At 37.2% G+C, this 12,376-nt stretch overlaps 1 protein-coding gene across 1 annotated transcript; it reads right to left on the bottom strand.

The window, feature by feature from the left end:
- Window positions 1–478: 478 nt before the first annotated feature.
- LOC103327401 (coatomer subunit beta-1-like) lies at window positions 479–5,226 on the bottom strand. Its single transcript, XM_008229717.3, has 4 exons — window positions 2,954–5,226; window positions 2,324–2,836; window positions 1,454–1,539; window positions 479–1,044 (listed from the first exon to the last, which is right to left on the bottom strand). Exons 1-4 carry the CDS (start codon window positions 5,003–5,005, stop codon window positions 840–842), a joined length of 2,856 nt encoding a protein of 951 aa, XP_008227939.2. The 5' UTR covers window positions 5,006–5,226; the 3' UTR covers window positions 479–839.
- Between the last annotated feature and the right edge of the window lie 7,150 nt (window positions 5,227–12,376).

The following is a 12,376-nucleotide window of genomic DNA, read 5'->3' as shown; positions in this document are numbered from 1 at the left end:
AATCCTTTTCATGCCACCTTAATGATTTGATTAAATTAACCACCATATTGTACAAGAGAATCTAGCAGCATCCCCACCTCCCCTGGACGACTGGGGCATGGGATCGTAAAAATCGTTCCTCAGTATTGTGTTGAACTATTTATTTCATGGAATTAGTGAGTAATGGTTTCAATTGGAATAATAAGGATGAGCAAACACATTACAGACTGGTCCAACAATGTAATACGACTTATTTCTTTTCTCAAAGTTGACAAATTCTTAAGTTACTCAAGTATCTAACTTAAGGTATCGAAGCTGAAAAAATGCATCTTATATCCAATCTACCATAACAATGTGGAGGGAGATTTAATTTAATTTTCCGAAAATATCTGAATCAATCTAATTTCTATAAAAGAATAACAATATGACAGACATGGGTAAAACTTCCCCAAGCCAACTGCAAAAGATGAAGGAATGATCTGGAAAACTCACACAAAGCTTGATAAAAGAAAATGAGTACATAAACTTGATATTAAAATATGTGACAGGCGAAACTCGCCGGGATAGCAACAGCTAATACAAATTGAAAACACGAAATGTTACAATTAACAACAGAAATGTATACGGTGGGCATCGCTACAAAATTACTTTGAATATATTGTGGATAGCAGCAATATGTCCTAACCATCCTCTTACTGGGAAAAGCAAAAAAGCAAAAGAATCCTATAACAAACGCGATCCTCAGTAAAAACACGAAAAGAGCAAGTGAGATGAATATAGATAGGCCTCATGCTGCAAGCAGATTAATACTAACAAAGGTTGAAGCAAGAATAACAGCTGCAAAATTAGGCTGTGTCCAATCAGAGGCCGCCCTTCTGTTTCAAGGTGATCTTGTCCCCAAGACTGAGGGCAATGCCTTGAGTCTTGCTTCTAATTCTGATGTATCCACTTAGCTTACCATCGGCTTGTTTCTCAACACTCACATTCACCAAAGCGTCCTCCCCGAAAACACTCTTTGCGTACAGATTTGCAGCGAGGACTCCACACTCTCCTTCCAGTGCCGATCTAATGCCCAATTAGCCAGGGATGAACAGAAATTAATGACCATCAATCATCCGCTCAGAAGGCGTAAAGAGACTAAAAAGAAAATACACTTACTCTTATATGCATGTTACATGTATAAGCACCAATTGAAAATGTCAAAGTTGAACTGTATTTTATTCACATTATGACATGGTCGCTAAGTTTTTAAGTCGTGTGCACATTTGTAGGGGTGGACAACATGGCACTACCATCGACAACTATGTAACCTTCTTAAATGATTGTTGTATGGAATTATATATATGTATATATCTTTGTATGGTTGCATGTAAATAGCTACGTACTATTCTGTGCATCATGTAAAGAATTATTTATTTCTTCAACATGCAACAGAGTAAATGATAAACATGGTTAATAGAGTCCCAAAACTTACGGTGGAGTCAGGCACTTCATGTTAGTCGCTTTAACAACATGGTTCAGAAATTCCCTTTCGTCCTGAATAACAGTATTTACAGCAACCTGGGGAAAAGAGTGCGTTAATGCATGGTAGAATCCAAAGGCATCTACCAAGAGCAAAATTACAATAAGGATGACAAGAAATAATTTTTAAACTGACATATAAGATACACATTTGCTTTTGGAGGAGAACCCAAACACAAGTCCACAGAAAGGAAATATTATCAAGTTGTAAAAAAGAATCATAATTAAGGACATGTAAGAAGCACATTGTCATTTGATGTGAGAAAAGAAAACACAAGTCCACAAGCACTAGATAAGTAAAGATGATGCATGAGCTAACAACCAAGGATGATTCAGAAGCAGCACCATCTGCAAGAGCCTCCTTTATCCAGCAGGAATTAGATTAACATGAAAGAAATTACCCAATTTGCATCATGTATGGTGCAACAACCACACAATGTATCCACTAGCATGAGGCATTGACATACTATTGAATCTATTCCATTAGAAAGCTCACAACTATCATTATAACCATAATAACCATCACCATAATTATTGTATTACAGCTTTATTACTGGCACAGCATCATCATAATCATAACCAGTAAATGTCACTAAAGAGGTTCATCATATAAATGCATGTCTTGTAAGCCTTATCTGAACATTGGCATTCGTGAACTTAGGCATTACATGAACAATTGATGATTATGTAATCGGGTTCAAAGGCATCATATCGTTTTGGGTCATTGTGAAACCATTTCAAAGAAGCACCTAATGATCATATCAATGAAGCACAAAAAATTTAAAAATAAAATAAAATGCAAAACCATATCAAATCAGTGTACCTTGTTTTCCCACTCAAACTCAGCCCACATTGTCCTAAATGACACGTCAGCACATGATGCAGGAGAGATGTAATCCATTATATCAATATGGATGTCATTGAGAACAATAACCGATCTGTCAAGCACATTTGAAGAAGCCTCGTACACAATGTTACCAAATATAACTCCCGTTTCAGTTGAAGAGACCTTAATGTTTGCCTTTATCTGTTTGCTTGATTCCGGAGCTAGCGTATAGTTTTGTGGACGCTCAACAAGTTTGAGATCACCCATTGTGGCCAACTCCAAGCACAAATTCTGAAGGGTTTCCTTAGTTCGATTGATGACGGTAACATCAAGAACAATGTCATAATGATTAACTGTTACATAGGCTTCAGCATAAACTGGATCACTGAATCCTGTTAGCTGAAGAATGCGGTTGAGTTTGTTTGCATCATCTTTATCCTTTGTGAATTCTCCAGTAGCACGTTTGAGATCATCTTGAACCGCATCTTCCAACTCAAGTTGGCTCATACCCTGAAAAAAAAAATTAGCACATATAAAAAAGCATCCAAAGTTCCAAACTATGTGATGAAAACAATGGTTTTAGCGTTCTATCCGAATTGAGACAAGAAAAGCCTAACGCTGCCTTACCTTTCTGCTCTTAAGATGGTAGAAATCAATAAGGTCATCTGGTTGTGCACTCAATATCTGAGCTTTAGCTTTAGTTTCCTCTGTTTCAAGGAGCTGCTTATCTGCAAGCATTTTCACAAAGCTCTGTCTGCATGACTCTAGCCATATCTTCCTTACTTCTTCACCTTTATGGCATAGTAACCGAATGCAAAGAACAATTCTATCTCGAGAATCATTATCAATCGGATGTGGAAGGACCGAGGATTGACCCAATTGAAGCATAGAGACCATGATCAACAATGCCTGTGTAGTTGCCTTGTTCACTTCAGCCTTTGAAGGCTGAATCTCTTCCAATCTCAAAACAAGCTTCGTTAATGTGCAAGCTACAACTGTCTCAAGGAAAAAATCACCCGAGAGAATCAATGATCTCAAGTTCCCCACAGAAGCCAAAGATCCTTGAACCAGGACAGGTGCAGACATAGCAGTTTCCAGTGCAGCCGACTGGGTGGCATAGGTCCCATCTGCAAGGATCACAGGCCTCCTAGAAGACACAGTGGTCGAGCTTACCACCTGAGAATTCTTCGTAGCATCTTGTGCCTCTTTTTCCTCAGAAGCCGTGTAAAATGGGAGCTCCCCAAGACACTGCTTAATGGTTGCAATCCCACTCTCAACTTCAGAAAGCGAGAGACAATACTCCCCGATAATCCAGAGGGAATGAGTGCAAACCCTCGAATTGCGGATCTGGTAGAAAGTATCTAGCAGCCTTGTTATTATAGAAACACGCAGCTTGGGGTTGGTTTCAATAATCTCACGCACAAAAACGGCCACGTCCAGGGCCGAAGCAACATTGGAATCGCCCAAGAAATCCATCAGAGGATGCACCACCGTGCTTGCCACCTCAGGAAACTTAACTGCGCATGCATATATTGCTTGCACTAACATCTGCCTATACTCCCCATTCTTCTCAAGCTCCCCACTCTGAGTCTTCACGACCTCCTTCTTCAACATCATCACAACCTGATTAATATTCCTGGGCGTAATCAAATCAAGCACAATATCAAGAGTCTTCCTCCTAATATCAACATTCGGACTTGACAGTGCCCTCAGCACATCCATAACCAACTCAACCATAATCTCCCTATGCGAAGCCTTGAGCTCACTAATCCTATCCAGCAAAATCAACTTCACATTGTTATCGCTCTGCGACAACAGCAACTGAGAATAAGTGTTGGCTGCTGCTTTTATGGCCGTAGGCGCCGAAGACAACGACACAAGCGTTCCAGCGCACTCATAAACAACGGCACTCGACGGTGCATCCAGCAGTGATATAATAATCTTAATGTACTTGGATTTCTCACCCTTATTCACTCTACAGACCTTCTTAATCAATTCCAAGACGACCATTTGGAGCTGTTCACCCCACTCAATAATCCTACCGATATGTGTAAACAAATAATGCACAGCCCTATCTTGCGCGCAATTAAAGAGCATAAGGAAAGCATTTCGCTTACTGGAAGGGTCCTGCTCGGAGGCCAAGAACCGATCGATGATCTCCGGCGCGCTATCCAGCAATGTCTCCCCTTGCGGAAGCCTATACACGAACATGATCGCCAGCACGGCATTTCGTCGAACAAATGGGTGGCGGTGCTCCAAATTGGCGAGAATCGAAGGGATCAGAGGCTCGATGATCTCGGCCTCGTTCAATCGGCAGAGAAATCGCAGCGTAACGCCTCGGATGTACTCGTTCGGGTGCTGAAGATTGTTGCGGAGGTTCTGGCAGATGAGTATCATCTCCGGGAGGATCTTGCCTTTGGAGTCGGTTTTCTCTATGATCTCAAGGTAGAGGAGGAGGAGCTTCTGGACTGTGTGGTCCTCGGAGGGCAGTACGTATCGGATGATGGTGATGAAGAGCTGGGGAATGGTGTCGCCGTTGAGGAGGAGCATTATGGCCTTCTTGAGGGCTTCGATCTTCAATTCGACGTCGTTTCCTTCTAGGGCTTCTTTGATCTCGTTGGCTAGGGCTGGTGTGCCTTTGTCGAAGTGGACGAGAAGAGTGCATGACTTCTCCATCATTAGAGATCCGAATCGGAATTGGATCTCAGGGAATGGGAAATGCCAGATCTAAATTAGATCAATGAGAAGGAGAAGAAGAGATCTGGCTTTGATTTGGTGGTGGTGGATTTGTTGTCTGGTGTTGGCTTGGATTGGAAGTGACTGCTGAATTTAGAGAGACGAGGGAGGCAGTGAAAGGAACAGTTGGGTTGGGCCTAAGGAATTTTTGTTGGATTTGGGTTGTGTTGGGTTGGGTTGGGTGGATCACTTATCAAGTAGAAAGTTTGGAGTTTGGCACTTTTTGGCTTTGATGTTTACAATTGGGAGAGTTTTAAATTGCCCTTCTGCCCAAAAAAAATATTTTTTTTTTAATTTATATATATATATATAGCTCAGACGGCATGGCTAAGCGAAGCTCGTTTTTGAGAAGAAAAGATAAGCGAGAATCCGTATTTTACCTTTGAGTAGAAAGAATATCATCTATACTTTTGATTGACAAAACAATCAACCTTATACAAGCAAATCCTTCACACTAATAATAATAATGGGAAATAGCCCTTAATGCCACCCGTTTTTAAGTTTTATGTGGAAATATCATCCCTCCCCAAAATTTTTGCAAATACCACCTATAAATATATATTTATTGTCCAGTTATTGCCCACATAACACTTTATCTGAAATTTAGTTCTCTCTAAGCTCTCTCTCTCTCTCTCTCTCTCTCTCTCAAGCTCTGTATTCTCCCCCCCCCCCTCTCTCTCTTCTCGCTCTCTTTATCTCTCTCTACCTCAGCTCTCCTTCTCTTTTCGTGCAGAGGTATCCCTCTCACGCAGCTCTGTCTCTCTAGCTCTCTTTGGTCTAAATTGTCCTCATCTCTTTGTTCTGAATCTGGAAACCCCTCATCGACCCCATCTTCTAGGCATGTCTTCTAAATAACGTAAGGTCACAGCTGCTTGCAACCTTGAAGCTCTACTCCATTGCTGACCTCCAATAGGAGGTGTTGATGGTCATTTTGTTAATATATGTGGGATTCTATGAAATAGGTTTTATTTTGATTGCTTGGGTTGCTTTGAAATTGGTTTTATTTTAATTACTTTGGGTAATGTTTTTGAATCTTGATGCTCATCCATCTGGGTTTTTACCAAATGCATTGAGATTGCTCAGGATATGTGAATCTTGAAACTTAGGATTTTCCATTTGATATATTAGATTTGTATAGTGTAATTGTGATGACACATTGTTCAATGCTGTGTTATTGGTGTTTTATTGTTGCTGTGTTGTTGTTATATTGTTGTTATATTGTTGTTGTATTGTTGTTATATTGCTGTTATATTGCTATTGTATTGCCTGATTATTGTGGTTGTATTGCAGTGATTTGGTCGTGGCTTCAAATCTGTTAATGAAATGTTGTTTTGTCATGGTCAGAAATAGAGACAATTATTATTCTGGTTTGCTATAATGAAATATGGGTAACCTCAAAGAAGATGTGCAAATACGAATGGGGTGACTCAAAATGCTTAATAGTACCACGGACCATCACATTTGCTGAACTGTTGGATCGTGTGCATCATATTAGTAATACAAACATGGAAGACAAGGTTTGCTTAAAGTTCTCAGTTTTGATGGCTTCGAATGAGTGGAATCATATAAAGATTGAGGACGATGATGCAGGGTATCCCACCGCCCAAGCAACCATCTAGTATTGGGCATTCGATGGATAATTTAGGGGTTGAAAGAGGAAGGAGCATGAGGTTTTGTGGTGGCATGTTTCTGTAATTTAAGAGGGGATGTGATGGTGATGCAAGACATGATTTGTATATATATAGTCCATATTGAAGGTGTGTACTATAGGTCATCTGTCTTTTAAGGGATGTATACTTCAACCTTTTTCCAATTTTTAATTTAATGTTGGTTTACTTTTTTTTTTAATTTTTTTCATCTAAGATATTTTACAAACCATGTTGATGCAGTACCTACTGCAAAATGATCGTATTGCAACTCTATTGTACACTTATTGACATCATATTGCCATTAAACACATGAATATTGCGGATTTATTGCCTCTATATCGCCATTGTACTGGACATTGATAAACTGTATACGCATAAATATAAAAAGAAGCACCATAATTCCATAAAATCTACTTTTCAAACTTACATAATACAAGTAGAGGCCACCTCATAGTTACTTAATACAAAAAGAGGCCACCTAAACATGATTTCATTTTACATGTTGTTTCCACTACATTTTACAGCCAGTCCAAAGTCATATTAAAGTGTCACAAATTTGTTGCTGTTGCCACATTCGAAGTTGCATACTCTTCAATTGTGGCGACCGCGACCCATAATATTCATGACCCCACCCACAGTGATGTTGTCCCAGTTTCCTTTTAAATCCACTATTTTTGCAAACTTACGAAATAGTTCGAATCCGGTTTCCACTTGTTGCTTCAGCTGGGCCATTTCATCAAATTCCTTGAATACCATAATTGCAGTGGCAGGGGCAATTTCAATTTTGTCTTTCAACCCTTGTCTCTCAATCTGTTTTTCATATGTCCTTCAAATTACTTGTCTCTCACTCCAATTTCTGTCTCACAAGGATTTAAGTCTTTACCTTACATGATCATTGACAATTAACTAAATATCTAAAGACACATCTCCATACACCAGATAATCATGACACAGCTTAAGCTACAATAGGAATGTACGGTAGCAGAAGCCTAATTGAGAACAATTCAACAAAAAGACATCAGGAAACAATTTATTGACTTCAAGGTATAATGTAATGGAACATCCTATCAATCAATGGCAACCACAATAATGACTCCAATAGGCCCTCTTTTCAAATGTAAGGAAATTAATGAAATTGGCACCATCGCTTTAGTTTTTCTTAACAAAATAAGAGGTTTGTATGTATTGTCTGCATTATCAATATCAAAGATAAATGAATAAATAAACCATCAAAACTGTAAAAAAAATGTTTGTTACACGTGTACAATTAAAACATTAAAAGTTCACCTCATAAACAGAGTTCTCTAAGTATCCATACACAAAAAACATGTACAATTAAAACATTAAAAGTTCACCTCATAAACAGAGTTCTCTAAGTATCCATACACAAAAAAGAAAAGCAAAAGCTTAAAGAGTTAGCTTATAGTAAAATCCATGGCCCCATTTCTCTAAACCACACCTGCTGGTGACATGTTCCCATCTTCACTCATTCCCCGCTTTGTTTTAAGCAGACAATGATCAAGCACAAAACAACAAACTTTTAAAGAACTCATATTACACCACATATGGTTCTTTGTCCTTTGTTTAGACATTGAATATTCATCCCCAAACTGAAATTCCAAATAATCACAAGAGAATATGAAAAACAAAGAGAATTTATCCATATTCAATATGCAAGCCCTAAAGTTAGCAAACAGAGTAAAAGCAAAAATATGTCAAATTAACAAGCATTATTCTAAAACAAAAAGTATTATATGGTTAGGAGCATACAAGTTATAAATGATATACACAGGTTAATTGTCTTTGACTTTAGATATCATTTTCAAGAAAGAAAATAGATACCAATTAGACTTGTAAGAAGGTTACATATATTGGTCATAAAGACCCATAGTAAGCCATCAAATACCAATTAATAACTACTACAAAAACCCATATGAGACACAGAGGTGCCTCACGGCTCTTCATCCTCTTCAAACCTCTCTTGCTATTTCTTTTGTTTTCTCTCTTCTCTTTCTAAATCTTGAATGCAAACCAACCAAATTAAATGCCATTCAAAACACACCTTTTAATTTGCCAAACTGCTGAGACCAATATGGATGCAAGGCAGCAGTTTAGGTCTTGGAATTTGGTGATTTTTGGGTTTCTAAGTATGACAGACAAAAATTGATTGTGGAGGAAGGAAATTGACAAGAGGTGGAGGTTGTGAGAGGTTGAGAACAAAGACGACGATGGTTGACAGAGGGACGATGATAGAGGGTTTGAGGAAAGAAAGGGAGAGGGTTCTGGAACGAAATCAGTGCCAAGTTTGAAACCTAGTGAAACAAAAAAAAAACAGCAGCACCTGAACGAAAATTCAAGGAAACAATCATACATCTATGATGCCTAATAACCCTCAAAACAATCATACATCTATGATGCCTAAGCCCTAAATCAATTTCAGTGAAACCCCTCAACCAATTTCTGAGAAACCCCTAAACCCTATACCCATTTCAGAGAACCCACTAAACCAATTTAAGAGAAACCTTCAAACCCCAAACCAATTTCAAACAAACCTGTAAACCAATTTCATACAAACCCATAAACCCTAAGCCATAAGAAAATGTCAATGAATAGTACCTGTTTAAGGTGAACGATGGTGTTGATCTTCGATGAACAGATTCCGCTGAGAGAGGAAGATAAGAGAGAGTGACAATGAGCAACGAGAGAGTGAGCAGAGTGACCAGAGAGTGAAGAGACAGTGAGAGACGGAGCTAAGAGAGAGCTGATTGGCGGGAGGTAAATTTCAGAAAAAGTGTTAGGTAAGCAATAAGTTGACAATAAATATATATTTATAGATGGTATTTATAAAAATTTTGGGGAGGGCTAATATTTCTACTTAAAACTTAAAAACCAGTGGCATTAAGGGTTATTTCCCTAATAATAAATTTTAAAATCATCCTAAATCGGGTACCATCACCAACACCGTTCACGAATTGAAAAAAGAGGCCTTTTATGATGAAATAAGTGGGACTATTAAAATTCAGCATCATAGTTCTTTGCACAAATAAGAGTTCTCTTCGCGGATGTTGGTTCATAATGAAATTAGTTGGATGTGGAGAAATTTTTCTATGTAACTATAACAAAGATAATGTTAAAGTCCACTCATTCATATTATAACACGTGTCCTAGTTATCGGTTTTGAAGTATCGGATGAAAGCTAGAAAGGATTAAAGCGTCACATATGATTTTCTTGTTAAATGTCTCTTCTTCCCCAGTTTCAGCAATGGCCACTAAATGAGCCCAAATCACCCATCTTCAGAGCAAAAAGTTAAATTAAGAGGAGAAAGTCATTTGAGGAAGCCCACCAGGTGGCTCAAAGCCAAGATAAAAATTAGTGACAGGCCCAAATGGCCCAACAAGAAAATAAAACATGGATAGTACAACATGCAAACAAATGATTTGAAGTTAATTGTATATTTTTTTTTAAATTAAATTAAAGAAGATGACTTAGTAATTAAAATAATTAAAATTAATGTCTCTGTCGTTCCCTTAAAAAAATAAAAGTCACTAGAATATTTTGGCATCCGTTACAAACCGATTTCGTAGGACAAATCTTACATAGGCCAAACGGGAAGGAAGAAATTGACACTTTGACATTACCCACAAATTAATTACGATTATTATTTATATCATATATATTAAATTTGATCAATGAATGTGTTAGGTGTAACATTACGCTTTTCTCAAAACATATGGCATTTTATTCAAAAGTCTGGAACATTGACCCGTGACTAACATAAAATTAGTTGAGCAATCTTGCTCTTCCAACTTTTGATATTCGTTCAAATCAAGCTTTTCTTAATTAAGGATTGAAAGCAATTACCCAACTAATTAAACAGAAGTCGCTAGAATTATTTTATAGCTTCATTAAGGGTCATGAATTATAATCATCTCAATTTAGAGACAAATCCTAATCCTGCCACCTTAATGATTTGATTAAATTAACCACCATAGTGTACAAGAGAATCCAGCAGCATCCCCAGCCCCCCCGGACGACTGGGGCATGGCATCTTAAAAATCGTTTTCTTTTAGCATCATTTCCGGGTCATAATACACTTAATGATGATTTAAGAGATTATATTTGGGGAATATTGTGTTCGTCTATTTATTTGATTGAATATAGTCTGTTGCAATGACATCACAGAAAATTTAGCCGCTAACCAGCATAACTCTCTTAAAGAGACTAAGAACACGGAGGAAACTCAACTAAGTTTCTGGAATTATGAGAAGAAAAAAAACATAAAAAACTCATAGAGTTTATGGACTTTATTGAAGAAACTAAACCAAAACTAAAAAGCTAAAACAAAACCAACAAAAGGAAACTAACTGCGTTAGGGAATGATATAGAGAGCGTCACCTAGTTATTTCAAAGCCAGAACACACTAATGAGCAGTGGATCTGTCGTGATCAAGTTGCAACACCTCAAAGAGCAACCTTGCAAGATGAGGCACAACTAAAGCCAACTCAACTATGAGACAATAGATATGTCGAAGGAAGAGTAAATCGATATAGGTCTACCAAAAGTCAAAGAACACTGAAGTTCCAATGGGATCCAAAGTTGAACTCCCTTGATCTTTGAAGCTTTTTCTCTCTGATAAAATTATTTTTTTATTATTAGAGAAAAATAATAATTGTATTCATAAATTAGACATCACGATCATAAGTCATGAGCCCCAATACAAATACCCACCAAAAATTTAATACAAAAATAAAAGCATAGATTTAGCAGTCCATGATTAAATATTTATTTAAACAATTATTGTATCATCCTTCCCAATTTCCCATAAAACACTCTTCTTCGCCAAAATCTGTCCTGGTTGGTTGAATCACTTTCCGCTGTTTGAGGCGGATGATTGGCAGTTGCAGGTCATTATCAGATTTGGCCACTTCTAGTTTCCTTGATAGTTTACTAGTCTACGATAAAGCTTGAGTGCAAAAGTCTAACTGATTTAAAATCTATATTTATAAGTGACATAATCATAATTTATATATTTTTTAAACACAAATGACAGTTAAACTACATGGGAAGGGGAGTTTAGGTCACACACACTAACAAAGTGTCATGAAGATTCGAACTAGAGACCAATAACATGTAAATCAAGACCCATTTTCCATTATACTAGATCCCGTTGATCATAATTTATAATTTTAAATTAAGTATAAACAATTTATTCTACTATTAACGTATGATGTAAATATCAAACCCAAAATTAACTTATTAAAGATAGAATTCAAAAACAAAGAAAAGAAGTTAGAAATATCATTATTATGCACTTGGTCAAGAAAAATGGTGGTTGTCTATATTTATTATTTATTTAGAAAGCAAGGTTTGTTTCATACTTTTTCTTTTAGGATCTATCTATTTCTATCAGAAGCACATGGATAATGCCACTCCAACCACCTACAGTCGTCACTCTAATTTTTCCTTTTACAAATAAAACACAAAAAGTCGGGCCTTATGGTCAATAAAATATCATAGAATATGAAATCAGTGTTGCACTTTGGTGTATCACGTGGAGGAAAAAAAATGGAAACTAAAGTTTATATTACAACTCTTATTTTGATATTTAATAATTATTTTAAAAAATTTAAAATAATTTAGACTATCGTGTGTATAAAAAGAAAT

The sequence above is a fragment of the Prunus mume genome, linkage group LG4 (assembly GCF_029339155.1).
Source record: "Prunus mume cultivar Tortuosa linkage group LG4, ASM2933915v1, whole genome shotgun sequence".
NCBI lineage: Eukaryota > Viridiplantae > Streptophyta > Magnoliopsida > Rosales > Rosaceae > Prunus > Prunus mume.
This window is presented reverse-complemented; position numbering and strand designations above follow the sequence as displayed.